Raw genomic sequence first — 19,654 nt, forward strand, 5'->3', positions numbered from 1 at the left:
CAAAGTCCAGTGATCTTTTGCCATAGGGACAAAGAAACTAGGTTTTCATTCTAAGAATGAAAGATCCGTGGTTTTTAGGTGATGAGTTGTAGCGTTACCTGTTCCCTTTGCCTGTCTCCTGAGTTCCTGTGCTTTTCCATCATCGCCCTTCACTCCCATGGCACTGCCGGCCTTTGCTCATACCTCAGGTACCCCTCCTACATGCCAAATCTCATCAGACTTTATATACTAATTGTTTTTTCCAAAACATGTGCTAAATCCTCTTTAGGCCTTTGCCAGGAATGCTCTACCTCAGAAGTGAAAACCTGATGCACTTGGGCCTGCTTACTGCCTCCTCATGGTAACTGTGGGCAAGACATCCATCTCAGTACGGCCCATAGCACCAAAAACATACGGATGCTCGCTAATTATCTACAAAATAAAAATGCGCAGCCAGGGAAGAATCCAAGTTGAATTCAAATTTACTCCTGTTTGAAATCGTTAACATAAAATTCCATCACACATAGAAATGAATATATACTCAGTAGATTTCAGACAAATGAAGTAATAGTCCACTGAACATTCGATAAATATATTCAAGCATGACTTTTTTTTAAAAGAAAGGACAAAATCATAATGAAAGTGTTCATTAGAATGGTGACCATTTAAATGTCACCTGAACCATACCAAATAACACTCACTTTTATGAAATGTGTTGAGAACCTAGGAGTTTATGTATAAAGCTGAGCATTTTCAAAATTCCTGGGCTAGATAAGACAAGGTTGTGTTCTCTTACCGATGACTCCGGAGATACATACTTGTGTTGTAAGTGCTGGTGTGTGGAGACAGGGCTAGCACCCATGACTGGCTGTGCTCTGGAAAACAAGCATGCCCTGCTCCCATGCTATTCTGGGACCCGGGAGACAGAGTCTGATCTGGGGTAAAACTACATGCAGGATGTGGAGAGGAATGCACCAAGGGGTTCATGAGGCTGGAGGACCAAATTGAAAGCAGCGTGCTTTGACTTCAAAATGCATGTCAAGTGAGGCAAAGAAGCCAGGAACCTTCTCACAACTATTTCAGATCAGCAACTCCTAAGGTATTTATACCAGGGTAGTTAGGAGAAACACAAATGCTCATTGGTCCTGAATCAAGAATTTAACTATCAGAACAGATGCGACTTTGAGGATAGGCTTATTAAACTACCTAAAACTCAAGTCAGGTATTAGCTCAAAAGATGCCTGTCCTGGTATGAGCTGGCAAGGAAATCTATAAAAATGTTTACATATGTATTTTTGGTAAATTTATTTCACAAAGCCACCATTTCATTTCATAAGGACAATAAGGCTCATTAAGTTACAATACAAAATTTATAAATGAGATGACAGGACTATTGAAACACATTTGCTGAGTAAAGGCATTTTTACTAACTATAAAACCCAGTGAAACAGAAGATTAATTACACCACAGTTATTGTCAAAAGACTTTTAGACTGTAGGTTAAGTTCAAAAGGTTAAGGATTTTATAAAAACGATAACATGAAACTATTAATTATATATGAAAAGTATTTGATTAGATACAGAAAATAATAACGTGTGGTTTTCTTCCTCTTGGAAACTAGTTTCAGAAAGTAACACCATCTCCAATTAAATTTTGACTACTGTAATTCTTTATCAGTGGCACCCTAAACTGGAAAATTAAAAATAATCCAGTTATTTTGGCCTCCAAATTAAGTCACCATTATGTTTCTGAAGTAATTCAACCAGGACACACTGGAGTAGCCTATAGTTACACAGTATCATGCAAGCTTAGATTTTTTTCATTAGTTCTTCTATTTTTCTGAAATCCCATTTCCAAGGACTCTGACCTTTCAATATGTTTACCTAAGGTTCCAAACACTCATGTCCATTGTGAGAATGTGGGATAAATCCATTTTCTTTAATGTGAGAAGCTATATTCCAAGAAATGACCCCGAACTCACTACACTGGGACAGGGTTGGAACTACTATCTAAAGATCTGAGGGATCGTCAGGGAACAGACCTCAGACAAGAGATTTTTAGCATTTTTAATTTTTTAAGAGAAACAGCCTGGGAAGAGAAAAAGTGTTCTGTAATCTAGGGTATGGTGAAGAGCCCTTGCTCTCATAGCTAACCGTATGAAAACATTATTCCTTAAAGACACACAGGTCTACGAGCCAAGGCAAGCTTTGGTTAAATGATTGGTAGCTTTTGTTTGGCTCTGGAGGTTTCCATGGAAACAGCCTGAGAGACAGAAAAGGCAGCATTATCATCTTTATCCATAATGCCATCTGATAAAACTGCACACTGATTCATTCATGCTCTCCAGAAGAGATGTATTACTTGCGATAAGCCTGGACAAAGGGAGGTGTGAGCTCTGCCTGGTTACGTTCTCTATTTCCTTGCCTTCCTCTATTTGAAACCTTAAATTATAATCCTCATAAAACCACTTCTGAGCATTTCCCTCAGGAACCTCTAGTTCAAGTAAGGCTTCAATAATCAAAAGCCAAATGAAGAAACATCAAGCACCAAATGGAGCTCCACTGCCAACTTCTTAAAAATCATATGACACCAAGCTTCCTGTAGCTGAAGAAATTATTTTGAAGAATATTTACAATTCTATTATACATCAGGCCTCAGCCAGGCAAGAAATACTGTCTTAAGTGTTCATTATTCATAGTTGACTCAGGTGGCATCATCCATAATTTTTCTCCCTCTCTATATCTAGAACATTTGTGTGTGAATATAAACCTATGTACTGGTACCTATCTCTATGCCTATATATTTAATATATTCATATATACCACACACCATTACCTAATCTCAGTTCAGGTTAGTGCGTTTAAGAGAGACCACAAAAGCAGCCCTAGCTCAGAATTCTATATCTGAAGTACACAGAAATAAAAACCTTAACAACAAAATATAAACAAAATAAACCAGTTAATGAGGCATGCAGCCTTTAGCACCATATTAACGATCAAGGAGGCCAAGAATATTGACAGAAGTCTAAAGATGAACCCAGCTCTGAGTTTTCCCCCTGGAATAGGATCCCAAATACAGAAACCTCTTATGAAGTCCAGTACTTTCAAAAACGGAAAGCCTGAGAAATTCTATTAACAGAAATGTCAAAAATCCATGATTTGCCAGAGATAGATGATTTGACATTGTTTCTTATTCTTGAAGCACTGAAGACATTATTCCTTAAGAACAAACTGCTCACTTTTGGAGATCAGTTGGGAAATCAATGCCAGTTCAATGAACTAAATGGTACTTCAGTAAGTTAAAAAGACATGATATATCCCCCCAAAGGACCAGTTTATTCATGGAAAATAGTTTATTAATGAGCAGTTAGCTCCCTGATTAACTGTGTAACAACACAGACACTGGCTACACTAAAGAGACCCACCCTAGCACATATAATTGCACACTCCACATGGCAAAACATCTGAAAACCACGCATACCTCTATGCACTATGGCATATATCACAAAATAAAGTCTCAGCTTGATCCTTTCCATAAGAAGGGACTTAAAGCCTAAGAAAGGATTTACTTCAAGATGTGCTGATGATTCTGGCGTTTAACGGGGACAGGTAAGAAGTTACAGGGCTAGAAATGACTTATCATCTAATGCAAATCCCTTATCTTACTGGTGGGAAAACTGAGGCCTCCAGGTAAGTGGCAGCCCTAAGCACTGGAAGAACCATGACCAGAAGAGAAGCCATGGAACTGTTAGTGTGGTACTTTGTTCATTATGTTTCTCTCTCAAGCTTCTTTAAATCTTATTGTCATTTAATCAAGCTCGAGGAAAATGACTGAGAAATATCAGATATGAAAAACACTGAATTTTTACAAAGATTTTGGCAATAATTCACATTCTGATGTGCTTAATATTAATGAGGGGGAAACCCCAGTTATCTTTTGGTAAAGATGTTATTTCCTGCATGAAACAGGTTCCTTTTGTGAGAGCTGTTTTTGTAGGTACTGGCAGAGCTCACAACTGATGGCTTTCATATGTCCCATCTTTGGAGTAAGAGTTTGATTCAGCAGATCCTATGTCATCAGGTGGGCTGAAATGATTGCTGTCTTGAGAATCTGTATCAATACTTTTGGTTTCCGACTGAAGGTGGACAGAAACCTGAACTGCTATCTCCTGGCCTTGTTCATTCAGAGAACCATCATCCGAATCTCCTCCTGGTGAATTACTCCGGCCCATCCCCGGGTTAATGACATAGATGCCACCTTGAGCATTTAAGGCAGGTCTCTCTTTAATTCTTTCTCCCATGTCATCAGGGTCATCCATTCGCACAGCCTCAAACATCTCCTCAACGAAGGCCCGACAGTTTAGAATAAGGGGTGGAAGAGGGACGCTTCTGGCCAGTTCTTCAATGTAACGGGCAAACTCCATGGTCTTAAACTGTGTGACTTTGGCGAGCTCCAGAGTTTTGGCTGAGGTGATGATGGGGATGCGCTTTGCGATCTCAAAAGCCTTCTGAAGCTTCTCAGCTCCTTCAGTCCTGAAGAATTCATTGATAGCCTTCTCGGTCTTACGAAGATGGCTGCTCATCATGCAGAGCCGTGTGACATTCAAGATGAGGGTGATTGTAAAGGCAATCAGGCACACAATCATGTAGTAGACACTCATGTCTCCCGAGGTGAAGATAACACGCAGGGTGACAGAGTAGGAGGCACGAATTGGAGACGTGACGAAACATGTATAGAGCCCTCGGTCATCAAAGACCACACTGGTGATATTCAGGAAGTTATCAGAAACCAACCATTTTCCACCTGATAACCCAACAGAAATAAAAAAATTACAGCATAAAGAATACTATTACTGAATAAGCCAACTGCCTTACTGTAAATTTGCCACCTCTTCAGGAGTGTACTTTAACTCATCTCTTAGCTTCTTCTACTTGTTTGCATCATGGAAGAAAGGGCAGACTTTTATGTCCAGAGTAGGAATTTAAACAGTCTGGACGTTAAAAGGAAATATTCTTCTCTGACATGAACCATAGCTACATTTCATGGCTAGACATAACAAGCTTTTCAGGGAGATAGGTATGTCTATATGATGCTATGTGGCCAATCTTTAAAAAAAAAAAAGTGTGTGTATTTGTGTGTGTGTGTGTACACACTACAACTCTGACCTATAAATTTTCATATCTTAGAAGGAAATGCCTTAGAAATACCAAATAAGGGTTTTTTCTGGGGTAATGGGTTGAGTGATTTATGTTTTCTTATTTAACTGTATTTGTTTACTTTTGATAACAAGAGACAAAAATGAACAAAACAAAACAAACAACCCTACCAATTTAGTTGAATTTAGTTCAACTACTAACTGGTTCATCATGCATGGGTTGCACATTTAATTTGTTTTCTTAGAAAAGGTTTGTTGATGTTATATTGATTTTCTGGCAAGAGTAACTAAAGCACAAGCCAAAAGGTATGTGTCACAAGTCAGGGCAAACAAGCTGCCCGGCAAAGAGAATAAAGTTGCCCTTAAGATGCCTAAAGGATCTCTGGGTTCTGTTTTAAAACTAAGACATGCTGCCTGTCTTCCTTATACAAAGGTACCTGCACTCAGGGAACATGTACACAAGAGTATGAAAAGCAAAGCCTACGCACTACCCACCTTGATTCAACACCCTTTAGTAACTTGGCTCTGCCCACGCAATTCTGTTTGTGGTCAATTCTCAGTCAATCCTGTACTTTAACTACAAAAGTCATTCAAAGATGGGATGGACAGGCTAACCTGGGATACAGGCAGAGTCCCAATGACTAGAGGTGTTGTCCTGGAGGAAGCTGGGGGACTGCTTGTTAAGCACCACCTGAGCACCTAATCTTAAGAAGCTGAAGTTAAGAAATCTTCAAGATCTCTTTCATCCCTGAGATTCTATGGTTCTGGATAATTTTAATGGTACACCCATGAATAAGCATTCTGGATTGTGTCCATTTTTACTGTCATCAAAATTTATCTGAATTCTATAGTTACATTTAAGAGCCATCTCTTCACTAATGTAAAAACAAAGAGGAAAATATATAGTTATGGAATATATTCATTATTCCACAAGCTTCTGTTCTATGAATTTGGAGCTACGGAAAGGCTTTCCTATGAATCCAAGGTATGATGAAGTACATACACTCCATTCATCAACCACTGTACTACCACCGCAATGTAAACTCTCTAGCTTACTTGCTGCTAATAGCTCAAGATTTATGAACCTTATACTAGACTGACAGGCTCTTTAAACTCCTCTCACTGGAGATTCATAAAATTTAATGCAGTTTACTAGAGCTGCTACTGAAAGCATCATTGATAGATGTTAGTGGTTTTCAAATTAAAGGCAAAAAGGAAGATGAAACTGCCATTCCACTTGGTTGGTCTCATCCTAACCAAGGCTTTGTTGATGTGGTCAGTCTGTAATGATCACACCGACTAAATAATTCAAATCTCAGATATGTTTGGTCAGGATCCTAGAGCCCAAAGGAAGTAAGAATTGAGATCATTGAGTCCAAATGTGAAACCCCAAGTCACATTCAAAATAAATATTCTGGGCACTACTCTAGAGATTCTGACTCAAAAGATCCATATTCTTAAGAAGCTGATTAAAAATATTCTGTTCTAACAACTTAAACTCTTAAAACCCCTGGTGGCCAGTTAACTCAGTTTATACAAAGTTAAAACGTTTAGCATATACTTTAGAAGAAAACACCATCTGTCTCCTTTTCTGTTTTCCATTCTAATATGAATAACAAAATATGCTTTGTATTCTAAGAGGTTAGACTATCTTTCTAGCAAAAAGGGCAAGAAGGGCCTTTCCTGAAAGTGTAGCTTAGGAGTATACCAGAATTGAATCTTTATCCCATTGATTTTTCACGGTGATTTCTTTTTGAGGTACTTTAATACAAGTAGTCTTTAAAGTTTTCTAGCAGAATATTAGTTATGGAAATAATGTTCTGATTAGGATGTGTTCACAGGTTCACAAACAGCAAAATCAAATAAAGGCCTGTCAAAAAGGAGACCTTGGTGCATTATTATGTTTGGGTGATTTTTAAGACTGAGAGGCAAAGGTATAAGAGAAGCTCTCCTGTTTCAAGTTAATTAAGGTATAGCATAGAAAAAAAAAATTGTGCTGGAAGCGTTTAAAGAGCTCCTTCTCTGTGCCCTTCTAATTCTCAGATGGACTTAAAGTTTTATGCACAGAGATAAAATCTTTTAAAAACCATCCTGGGGAAAAACAAAACAAAACACATCCTGGATTTCCTCTAAAATTTTTAGTGACTCATTTCCAAACAAAATTTTAAAATTTATGAGAAATTTACTTAAGTCTAGCCACAACCCTTCCTCCTGTGTTCACAAAGGGCCATCACACTGTATGTCAGCCTTCCTCCTGTGTTCACAAAGGGCCATTCACATTATAGCCTAGGTGAATGGGGTTGTGCAGTACACAGCCTGCACAGCTGTCTGCAGCAGTCCTGACAGAGTCTACCTTCAATGAAGAAGGAAACCAGCTCACCAGCATGAGAGACAATAGCTTCCTGTCATCATGTGAACACCTTTTAAATTTATAACTATTCTATTTCTTTCTTCTTCTGGTTAAGTAATTATAATTATTTTGCTTTTTCTCATAGTTATAACATTCCAGGCTTTTCAAAATTTTTAACCATCCTCTGGCACATCATCATTGAGATTCCTTGTTGCATATGCCATCAAACCAAGGAGAGAGAAGTAATAGGAAACGAGTAACCTTGATTAATTATACCCTGGCATAGTTACCTCTGCCTCTGCCATCCAGCTGCTGTCCTTTTGAGTTGTACCAATGGACATCTTCATAGTGGTTGACTGTGAGAAGACACTCGAGTGAAACACTAGTTCCCTCTTTGGCTATGATGACATCATCCCCTGAGTGGGAACCTGCTGAGAGCTCAAAGCTTGGAGGAAATGATGAATTGAAGGAACTATGATTTGTTCCCTGGGGGGCTATTTGGTTGAAGCTTACATCTTCCAAAACAAAAGCTGCTGGGAAAGTAACACTCAACACTAAAGTGAACAGATAACAATGTGGCTTCATGGAAAAATGGGAGGAAATTTTGTTTAGGTTTGGAGAACTCAAAAGCTTGTATTCTATAACAGGAGCACGGTGGGTAATTTATTGCTTGATACTGGGAGTTTTCCAAAAAAGTGGGAGATTCAGGCGTATTCTGAAATCTTCAAGATTAAAAGATGTGAGTGGAGACCAACCTAAAAGAAAGCCAGATATAAAGTTTAACCAACAAAGACTCATAATGGGGTGAAAGTTTTATGTTCTAGAAATGAATAGATGTGAAATTGATTAGAATAATTGGTGCTGACATCAGGGAGCAAAAGAAAAAGAACGCCACCTAAAAATCTCACAAAGAGAAAGTAGAAAGAGCACTGAATTAGGAAACAGCAGACAGACCTAGATTCTCCCAGCTGTGCTACTAACAAGTTTTAAGACCTTGGCAAGTAGCATTCTCCCTTGGCCGTTTTCTCATCTGTCAAATGAGAGACTAGATGAGACCTCTCTAAAGACTCTTCTAGTTCTGAAAGACTATGATTCTATTTTATTCTGACAAATCTTATGCAACAGGGATTCAATGAAGGCTAAAATATTTAGCTTAACGATCTTTTATTTCAACCTGCACCATTACCATCTGTTATTATGTCAATAATGTAAATCAACTGATACATCATGATCATAACCACGGAGCTCAAAATTTGAGCAATCCAAGTATATAATGTATTAGCTTTAAATAATGCATGGATGCTTGAGGTAGTTTTCTGTTTGTCTTATTATCAGAAAGAAAACTGCACTACTATATACACATGAACAGTTATTGACTTCTGAGGCTTTAGAACCGCCCTCTTGAAGAAGGCTGTTGGACAAAAGCATTTTCCATTAACACTTTCTTCAGTATCAAGAGACAAAATACAGTATTTTTAAGTTTGTGAGAACACCAAATTTTAGCTCAAAGTCTGCAAAATCAGCCCAGGGAGGAACTGACATCTTCTATGTCTAGTTGGTAGAAATGCAAATATAAACCACAGGGAAAGAGTGCCAGACAGATAAAATACCACGAAAAAAGAACAAAATATCCCAGCATAAGAGTTTATGTGATTATGATCATCTTCCTGGTAATTTGATTCCTCTTTTAAATCACTGACTCTCAAAGAAAAATTTCAAGTTCTATTTCTGTAAAAGATAGGATGAAATGCCTAGCTTTATTTCCTATAATGGCCCCAAATAATTAGTTTTGGAAATGACTCGCCTTTGTACTTACATGAAGGCTGCTTGATCACAGAACATAAAAAGCAGTGGATCATTGTATTTAGCCATTAAATCCCTCAAAGTCTGAATCACAGTAAGCTGTAAATGTCATTTAATTTTCATTAGCCCTTGAAAGGATGGTTGAATGATAATAATAATCTTCTTTATCTTGCTATATCTTTAAAATAAAAGAGTGGACTATTTAGAATAAACAAAAGACTTCAGACTTTGTTATACATAGTTGATTGAACACATGTGTTTATTTCTATTTCCTCCCCAAACCCAACTAAAATGACACTAAAGGAAACAAAGAACTTGGGCATTGGCGGGGATTTCAGAAATGATCTAACTCATTCCCTTTACAGTGACTTGCTCCTTTTAATTATACTGTATGTTAGTAGGGAATCCTGGCCTCTATTGGGCCAGAGTGGCGAGTGGAAACAATGGAAAGAAAACTTAGTAAATAAATGACTGCCATAAGCCAGGCACCATGCTTGGAGCTTGACACATATAAACTCCTAAGTTCTTTTTCAGTACAATATGTATAGTTGGTGGACAAAACTTTTGTCCTTTATTCTAGACTGCTGCTTCCCAAGTGTGAGAGGACATGACCGTGCTGAAAAGTGCTCTTCCCTAGAATTTCGATAATGAGTTCCTGTAGCTGTATCCTGTAGCTGTATCCAAGTCAGCATTTTCCCAGTTTCATTCATTTCTTCTATTGGCATGATTTTTTTTGTTGTTGTTGCTTTTTATTAAGTCAACTCATTATTTTACTTTAATACATTTATTTCAAAAGGGAAGTCTATATTACATCTGTAAATATAAGTAACTGTACACAGAAATACGATGAAAACAAAGCAATGTCATTAACTGCTGTCTGCTAAAGGCTCTGAGCTGGGGGCCTCCTCTCTGTCAGGAAAACAAAAATAAAACAAATAAACCACCCACAACTCTACTTTATTCTAATACTACCTCATTTCTTTTTCTTTTTTTTTTTTAAGATTTTATTTATTTATTTGACAGACAGAGATCACAAGTAGGCAGAGAGGCAGGCAGAGAGAGAGAGAAGGAAGCAGACTCCCTGCTGAGCAGAGAGCCCGATGCGGGGCTCGATTCCAGGACTCTGGGATCATGACCTGAGCCGAAGGCAGAGGCTTTAACCCACTGAGCCACCCAGGCGCCCCATACCACCTCATTTCTTAACCTACCCCATCATCCTCTTCTTCCCTACCTATTGCACCACTGGAATAGTATAGTATTCCAGTGGTGGAATAGGTAGGGAAGTGCAACTATACTGTTGCTCTACTTCAAAACTGTGGTTTTGACCACAGTTTTATTATTTCAATTCATTTCATTTCAGAGAGGGAGTGTGCACGTGAGCAGGGAAGGCGCAGAGGGAGAGGGAGAAAGAATCTCAAGCAGGCTCCACACTCAGCTGGAAGCCCTAAGCAGGGCTCAATCTTAGGACCCTGAGATCATGACCTGAGCCGAAATCAAGACCTGGACGCTTGGGGCGCCTGGGTGGCTCAGTGGGTTAAAGCCTCTGCCTTGGGCTCAGGTCGTGATCCCAGGGTCCTGGGATCGAGCCCCGCATCGGGCTCTCTGCTCAGCAGGGAGCCTGCTTCCTTCTCTCTCTCTCTCTACCTGCCTCTCTGCCTACTTGTGATCTCTGTCAAATAAATTTAAAAAAATCTAAAAAAAAACACAAAACTTGGATGCTTAACTTACTGAGCCACCCAGCAGCCCCAGAACAACAATTTTAGACTAGCAGTTATACATTTTCATTTATACTATACTGAGCACTTTCTATCTGCCAACCTACTGTATGAGGACACGGTCTCTGCCTTCATGGAGCTAAGTCTGGCAGAGGACACAGACACTAACTAAAAACACATGCAAAATATGGTAACTGCTGCCTGAAGTAAAGTACAGGACACTACGGTAGTGCTAAATATCGGGAGCAGCCTGTGTCACAGACAGCCGCCTTGAGAAAGTGAAGTTGCAACAGTACTTGAGGGATAAATAGGAATCGAGAATGGAAGAGAAGTGTCCTAGTAAGGGGACAGAGGAAAAAGCAGAGATATTACTGGTTAGGAGGTGTTCAGGAAAAAAAAGCTACAAGTCTGGTAATGAGAAGGGGTGGCCAGAGCGCTGGGAATGATTCCGCATCTGGAGGGGAGCAGTCTGGGCCAACAGCACATCTGGAGGTGGACTTTGGAAGTGGAGTGGGAGGCAGAAGTGAGTGAAGGAGATAGCTGTGCAACAAGAAGAGGTCAAAGAATGTGGAGGCTCAAGAGTCGGAATGGGAATGCCCACCAAGATCAAGGCAGCTAGAGAAGACATCGGAAATAGAAAAAATGGACTTTCTCTCCCTGCTGAGATGCAGGAGCTTTGGAAGAATAAACAGCCTCCATATGAGAGAGCTGTGGGGCAAGTGGGGTCCTGGCAATGTTGCTGCTGTGTGGAATTCCCTCGTACAGCTTCCCAGAGTCTCCTCTCAAGTCCTGGCTCTCCCTCCCACGCGGTCCAGAGGATACCTGGATGCTGGCTGCCTTTTCCCCACACTTCCGGTAGCTGTCACCATTACACTACTCACTGGCTCTGGGATGTGCTGCTCCGTACTGCTCGGAGGTCCACCCCATCTCACCTAGGAGTTCCTAAAGCATAGGGGCTATATTTTTTGTTGCTATACTTCAAAACTAGCACATGTTCAATAAATATTTACTCATGGAAATTAGTTTAAATCTGATAAAGCATGTGATATACCTTTGTAAAGTGAAGAATGTTATGCAGTAGGGATTATAATTATTCAAACTGACATGCATTTACTAGTGCTTATTATATTGGGACAGCCAATGCTAACGATCTCCAGAGAACTTTAGAGGCATAATGCCGAAAGGCAGTCCTTGAGTCAACCCCAACTCCCAAAATCTTCATTCACCAACTTGTCCTAGAAAATAATAGTGGGGATAAATGATTACCAAGCCCAGGTTGACTACTAATACCCAGGGAGCTTGTTAAAAATATACATTCCTGTGATCCACACTAGCCCTAGTGAATAAGAATCTCCGGACTTGGACTTCGGAATTTATGGTGTTAATTAGCTCCTTGGATGATTCTGAGGCCGAGGGTCCATGGATTGGCACCCAGAGACTCTGACTATCTATACTTCCTTATTTCCTCTCCAATAGCACTGCAGACTGTCTGAACACTTCCAAGAAGAGAGAACTATCACTCACATTCCATTCTGGACTTAGATTACTCTGGATCAGGGGAATTGTAGGCCTCTGAGAAAGGCAGGGTAGCAGAGAAGTTCAAGGTACAATCCTTAGAGCCAGATTTCCTGGATTTGAATCTGATGGACTTTAATCAGCCTTGCAACTTTTATAAATGACTTAATCTTCCTGTGCCTCAGTCCCCTCATCTTTAAAATAGGGCAAATAATAGTGCCTGTTCTATAGGACTGTTGTGAGATTTGAAGGAAACTGTATAAAACACAGGGTCTGGCAGCAGTAATCACTGAATAACCTTTACTTATTATTGTTGATTGTCCTTTTAGACACTTTAAAAAGCTACATCTGACAATAAAACCATTATTTACGATAAACAGAACAACTCTACTGAGAATACTATGCAACCATTTAAAAATCTTTGAGGGGAGAAATTATTAATTTCAATCTGTAATTTAAAATTTTATATTCTTCTTTTGCTCATTGCAAATAAGTAATAATATGGATCAAACAGGCACTGTAAACTGAAGTAGGGAGTCCAACCATGATATATTACATTGTTTGTGTGAATTCTGAGTTCATGGTAAATAATCTTTGTTGTGATGTGCCTAACTTACCTTTCCCTTTTTTGAGATCTACCTCTATGTTCTGGGGCCCAGGAGGAAGTCAACCTTTTGCCAACTGAACTAATCAGAAGCTTTGCTATTGTAATTTGGATTTGCGACACAGTGGGTTAGGGCCATTTGAGAAAGAGAAGGAGCTGAGGCGGTCAGGTTCGGGCCACATATAAAGAGAAGCAGAGACATGGGACCACAGGGATGCAGAAGGGAAAGAGAGGGTGAAAAGAAGAGAGGGGAATGGAAAGTAGAAGGAGGGAGTGGGAGGGGAGCAGAGGGGAGGAGAGAGAGACTCACTAAAGTGCTGCTCTGGCTCTTCATAGAATTCTACTTCCTCCCTCCAATATGACTTTTCTTTCTTTCTTTTTTTTTTTTTTTAAAGAAATAAACATCTTTATACAATTTCATTAAAAATTAAAACCACAAAAATTAAGACAATGTAAAAACAAGAAAGGAAATGGAATAATGGTTAGGTAGGAGAAAAAGATTAGGTTTGCAAAAGTGACTAAATTGTGGCTGTTACTACCAGGCAATCCTCATCCTGGATTTCCACTTCCTCTCCTCCTTACCCACCAGAGTGCGGTGCACAAACTACCCAAGGGGTCAAGATTTGCGGTTCCTATTCTGTAGAGACACAACCATTTGCCTCTACTAGAAGTTTAAAGGAGTCTACAAGACAGGGTTTAGAAAAATACTATGAACACTTTTAAACTGCTCTTAGGTCAAAGGTGGCAGAAGTAGCCTGGTACACTGATTTTATGCCAGAAGGACAACAGGTCTTATATTATCCTCCAGTCAATAAAAGGAAGGCTCAGCCTGGGCACTTTGTACTCATACCATGGACATCCCAAACACAAAAGACTTCTAGTCTGAGCTCCTGAAACACAATCCACTTGCAAATAAGAGACTGGTAAGCAACTGGGAGAGAAAACAGTGGTGAAGGTATGGGTCCGAGAAGGTGACAACGTGACAGAAAACTGAGTGAAGGAACAAATCACCCTTGGAATCAGAATAGGTCTTCCTAGTCTTCCTAAATTTCCTTGTGTCAGGATCAGTTTGCTACTTTCAACAAAAATTACATTGACTATATCCATTCTGTTCAAGCTGGTGTAATAATTTCCAAACAGCTCAGCTAAATCAGGGGCCCATCATGCTGAAGATGAAGTAATGAGTGCTGCAAGGGATGCCCAAGGTATTAGGATACTGTTTCATACCACAGGAATTTACACACTAGTTTTGGGGCTTTCCATAATAGTATCATGTCTCCTAATTTTTTTTTTTTTAAAGTAGGCTCCACGTTCAATGTGGAGCTTGAACTCATGACCCTGAGATCAACAGCTGTGAGCTCTACCAACTGAGACAGCTATTTCTTAATGCTGCAGCTGACATCTGAGGCTAAAAGGAAGGAGTTCAAAAAGGAAAATCAAAGTGCGACCTTATAAACAGTTAAAAAGGGCTATGCTAAACTTGTGGGTGAAGTTACTTGGTAGAATGTTTTATTACCTTTCTTCAGCATTAATAAGAATAACAGAAAAGTGATATTCAAATTTAATCCAACTCCTTTTTCATCTTTTACGTACAATAAAACACAAGCTCTTCTAGGATCATGAATAATCAGAAATGTAGATGATTTTACCCGATAGAACCATTCTAAATATTGGCTATATCATAAGAAAAATAAAGAATGAAACAAAGAACAAAGAAAAGCCCCTAAGCTGTCATCCCTAACAGATTGCCTTGTTGCTGTTCCTGCCAACTTTAGAGAGAAGAAATATTTCCATTCGGCTCCAATTCTCAACAGAAGTAAATAAGGAAGTAATGTAGCTGATTTCCGTGCTCATGGCTCAATGTTAAGTTGGCTGAGGAAACTGCTGTTTGCAGAAATAGTTGTGGGATAATACAAAGTGGGGAAAAACACGGATACCCAGATGGTACTGGTTTCAAGTATACTGGGATATTAATGCTTTATTCCCCATAATTAAATGTGTTCTAGGTTGTATTTACAGCTCATCTACTTTTCTCTGCCTGCACTGTTATACTTGGAAAATGGAGAAGATCCCTCATGGCTGGCACACAAATGGACCAAAGTGGCATTCCAACTTGGCAAGGGGGAGAAAAAGCAAATGAAGAGCAGATTGTTACTACTCCTCCATTCTTTGCAAAGAACAAACATAAAACTCTTCTGATTATACTCAAGCATTATTATAGAGATCTGAACCATAAAAAGGTTAGTAATACCCCAAAAGACATCACCATTTTGAGCATCATTTTCTGAAAAGTTCCTAATTAAAATAGCCCTTACACTCCCAGTAGTATCTTAGAACCATCACACACTTCATATCTCGCATATGGGTGCTGAGCTCAAACTTCAACATATTTTCTGAAAAACACCTTTTTCTGTATTTACTGGAGCTTTGTTTTAAACTCAGGATCATTTCCTATAACTGTGCCTTATACCCTTTTGCCATATGCATTTACTGTAGCTACTGAATGCAAATGATAAAAATACCTACTTGATATAGGATGTAATGGGTCTAGATTTATGATCTCCTTACCCACTTTTTTTCCCTCTATAGTCTAAAAAATTAAACTCAGTATAACTAAAAAAGAACTTCTCATCCTCACCTTCAGATCTATTTGTCTAGTATATACATATCTTGGATGATAGCAACACATATAGTTCCTTAGTTTTACAAGATCAAAGTTACAGGATCATCAAGTCTTCTTGGTCAGGAGCATGGAGCGAAGGGCCTGATCCTATTCCTGGATGAAGCCGTGGGTTTGTGAGGCCTTAGTTTGCACATCTACTGAATAAGGTTATTAGCAGGAATGACCTCATAGGCTAGTTACAAACATTAGATGAACTAATGTGGGTACATTATAAATACATGCTATTGTTATTATTATTCTACTTCCTAGATGCTTTTCAATTAAATCATACCGTGTCCCTACCCTAGTCACAGTCCTTTTACATTACCTGCGCACCACACTATTCTTCTAATTTCTAAATGGGTCTCACTAACTCCAACTATACCTCAACACCACTCCTCTAATAACTGGTCCTAAATACAAATCCAAGAAAGTCATTATGATTTAAGGATCTATTGATTTTCCACTGCCCAAGAGATAAGCTTCAAATTTTGGTCAGGCATCATAATTTCCAGGAAGGTTCAACTGGTAGAACAGAAATAGCCGGAGGAAGCCCAGTGGTGTCTGTGAGCAGAATAATTGCTTGTTGAATTGAAGGAAGGAATGGATCTAGAAGTTTAGTCTTCAGTTACACCTGTCACCAATTAGCTATGATCCGTTTCTTCATCTAGAGGCTGATTATCATTATCATTCCCTTCTTTGCTTAAATCTTACAATCTTCCCAGTTTTCTGTCATGGCTCAAAGCCTTAACTACACTTGTTTTACTGTAATCTCTCCAAATGACTTTTTACTTTTAAGTTCTGGTTCTAATTGTCCCTTTTGTTAGAAACTTCCTGCTCCTCGCCACAAATCTTCCTGTGGAAATTCCACCCTCTCTAGAGTATCAAACTCAAATTTCACTTTATTCAAGAGTCTAAAAACTTTTTCAGTCTTTGGCATAGGACTGGATTAAACAATTTGAATTCAGATGCTCATCAACCTGGCCATTAGAAAGGTACTTGCCACAAACTTCTTGCTGATTTTCCAGAGTGTCAGTCTCTGGAAAGTGTTAATGGAAACTTTTGAAGATATGGAAATATAGCTTTTATGTATAAAATTTCAGTGGGGAAAACACTCTAGAGTGAATATGACCTTTAACTGGCTTTCTCAAATTGTAATTTTTGAAAACATACCAAATTAAACTGTGGTGCTTGTTAAAGATGAATATTTCTTGGTCCCATGTAGGCTTACTGATGTGGCATCTCTAAGGGAAAGGCCTGGGCATTGGCTTTTTAATGTGCATATAGTTTTAATGACTTACAAATCAAGCCCGTATTTCCTTCGATTGTCCTAACAATATTGAAATCCAGTGATTCTAAAAGTGTGGTACAGAGGCCCCTGGGGTCTTTGAGACTTTTTCAAAATAATTTTCATAATAATACCAGAATCTTATTTTCCTTTACACTCTCATTCTCACACAATGTGGTGCAATCTTCCAGATGCTATGGATGAGTGCTATCACAAGAGAATGAACGCAGGAGATATGAGAATCTAGCTATCTTCTATTAAACCAGATATTAAAAAGACTTATAAAAATGTCATTCTTTATCTTTTTTATTTTGGGGGGAGGGAGGGGGGATGGGGAGAGAAAGAGAAAAAGAAAAAGTGGGAGGGGGGTGGTTGGGGAAGGGCAGAAGGAAATGGAGAGAATCTTAAGTCGACGCCATGCCTAGCACCGAGCCTGAAGTGGGCTGAGATCATGACCTGAGCTGAAATCAAGAGTCAGACTCTTAACTGACTGAGCCACGTATGTGCCCCAAACAATGCCATTCTTAATGATTATTTTTGTTTTGGGAAATATTCTTCATAGAAATGCTACCCATGTTAACACATAATGAATTTATTATCATATGTAAATTTTTGAAAGTTGTTTTGATACCTAAAATGGTAAACACTGATAGATCTAAGAAACATGCACTAACTCCCTGGTGTTCTCAGTACGTTTCAAAAGGGTAATGAGATCCTGAGACCAAAATGTTTGAAAACTGCTGCTATAATTATTATCAACAGCATTTTAAATATAAGATTAAGACACAGTTAAGTGACTTACCAGAGATTCCATATTTAAGCCCCTAATTCTATGCAAGTTCCATTAGCACAGAATACCAGAGGAAACTACCTATTTTATAATTATACAGTTTTTTTTTTTGAATAGGCATTTTTAACAAGCTACCAGATGACAGTGATGCCCTTAAGTGTGGAGAAGCACCATGAAAAGCAAAGGAAACTATCTGAAGGGTTTTAGGAAGTGACAATTATTACATATGAACATTGAGAAGATAATCCTGAAGGCAACAGATGGAGTTGGCATACCTGGGTTCTTAAAATACCAAATCCCTGGGGCACCAGTGTGGCTCAGTCGTTAGGCATCTGCCTTCTGCTCGGGTGGTGGTCCTGGGGTCCTGTAATAGTGCCACTCTGCTGGGAGGGAAGCCTGCTTCTCCCTCTCCCACACTTCCTGGTTGTATTCCTTCTCCCGCTGTCTCTCTGTCAAATAAATAAATAAAATCTTTAAAAGAAAAAAAAAAGACCAATCCCTTTACTTCTCTGGGACTTAGTTTTTCACAACTGTACAGTGAAGGTATCTCTAATGTCTCTTTCTGGCTTTCAATCCAGGTTTGATGCATTCTCATTGCTCAAAGACAACTTAAGAGATGCATCTTTCTGATGGTCAGTTTTAATCTTAAAATCATAAATAAGAGCACACCACTCTTCCCCATAGAAACCTTCAATGGTTTCCCATTGTTCTCCAAATAGAAGTCCAGCTCCTTGTCCTGCTCATAGACACTGCAAGATTTGGCCCATTGAAGCCTCTGGTCTCATCCTCCTTCCTCTTTTTGCACCAGTACTAGTGGCCTTTTTTCTTTCCCTTGACCTTGCTAAGTTTCTTACCACTGTTAAGGCCCGGTTATTCCTTCTGCCTGGAATGCTCTCCTCAAGATTTTCCCAAGGATTAGTCCCTCACTTTGTTCCATTACTTTATGCTGTTTAATTTTCTTTAAAGTACTCACTAACATCTCCCCCGCCCCGCTATTTTGTTTATTGTTTCTTTTTATTTTTTAAAAAAGGCTTTATTTATTTGTCAGAGAGAAAGAGCGCGAGAGAATGAGCGAGCACTAGCAAGGGGGGAAGGGGCAGAGAGAGAGAGGGAGAAGCAGGTTCCCCGCTGAGCAGGGAGCCCGATGTGGGGCTGCACGACCTGAGCCCAACGCACAGGCTTAACCGACTGAGCCACTCAGGCCTTCCCCGCCCCCTCCTCCCTCAGCTACTATTTCAGATAATAGTGTTTGCTTGTTGACTTGTTTACAGTCTGCCGCGATCCAGAATGTCAAGTACCTGGGAGCAGGGCCAGGGGCGGCTTGTAAGCCGGTGTGTCCCGGGCCCCCAGGGAAATGCCTAGCAAGTAGCCGATGCTCAGGAAACCGACGATGGGTGAACTGCACCTCAAGCCTGGCCTTCAAAAACGGCCGGGGGTATCCTAGCTCCCTTCATGTTGGCCCCCGACCCATCGGCTCAAACCCATGTCTTGGCACCCCGAGTACGTTCTCGCACGACCCCAACAGAATCCCCACTTACCAGACTGGCAGCTCAATTCCTTCTGGCCCGAGCGGGGGCTTGACCCGGAAGTGCGCTCGAGTAGGCGGGACCGCCTCGCACGGAAGGAGTACTTCCGGGGCATTAGGAGCGGCTCCTCGGCGACTGTGGCGGCGGTGAGGGTGGCGGTGGGCTAGGTGCGGGGCTTCCTGCGAGGAGGCTGGGGAGGTGCGGGGGCTCGGGACTCGGGGCCTGCGGGTCCAGGAGGCTGGGGAGGAGGAGGAGGCGGTCTAGGGC

At 40.0% G+C, this 19,654-nt stretch overlaps 2 protein-coding genes across 6 annotated transcripts in view; one reads left to right on the plus strand and one right to left on the minus strand.

Moving 5' to 3' along the window:
* Positions 1 to 443: 443 nt before the first annotated feature.
* On the minus strand, positions 444 to 19,473 carry MFAP3 (microfibril associated protein 3). 2 transcript variants are annotated; one of them, XM_082725147.1, is made up of 4 exons: positions 19,400 to 19,473; positions 18,137 to 18,310; positions 7,775 to 8,239; positions 444 to 4,782 (listed from the first exon to the last, which is right to left on the minus strand). In XM_082725147.1, exons 3-4 carry the CDS (start codon positions 8,067 to 8,069, stop codon positions 3,989 to 3,991), a joined length of 1,089 nt encoding a protein of 362 aa, XP_082581273.1. In that variant the 5' UTR covers positions 8,070 to 8,239; positions 18,137 to 18,310; positions 19,400 to 19,473; the 3' UTR covers positions 444 to 3,988. The 2 variants fall into 2 exon arrangements, with proteins under 2 accessions (XP_082581273.1, XP_082581274.1); XM_082725148.1 differs by lacking the exon at positions 18,137 to 18,310 and having other exon boundaries at positions 19,400 to 19,465.
* FAM114A2 (family with sequence similarity 114 member A2) overlaps positions 19,471 to 19,654 on the plus strand; it is a 34,450-nt gene continuing 34,266 nt past the window's right edge. The window contains exon 1 of one of the 4 annotated variants that reach the window (XM_082725140.1): positions 19,471 to 19,533. The gene's annotated coding sequence lies outside the window, so the exon portion shown is untranslated. Of the gene's footprint in view, positions 19,555 to 19,654 lie in introns of all 4 variants that reach the window. The other 3 variants (XM_082725144.1, XM_082725141.1, XM_082725145.1) reach the window with 3 other exon arrangements.

The sequence above is a fragment of the Mustela nivalis genome, assembly GCF_964662115.1.
Source record: "Mustela nivalis genome assembly, chromosome: 3".
Classification (NCBI taxonomy): domain Eukaryota; kingdom Metazoa; phylum Chordata; class Mammalia; order Carnivora; family Mustelidae; genus Mustela; species Mustela nivalis.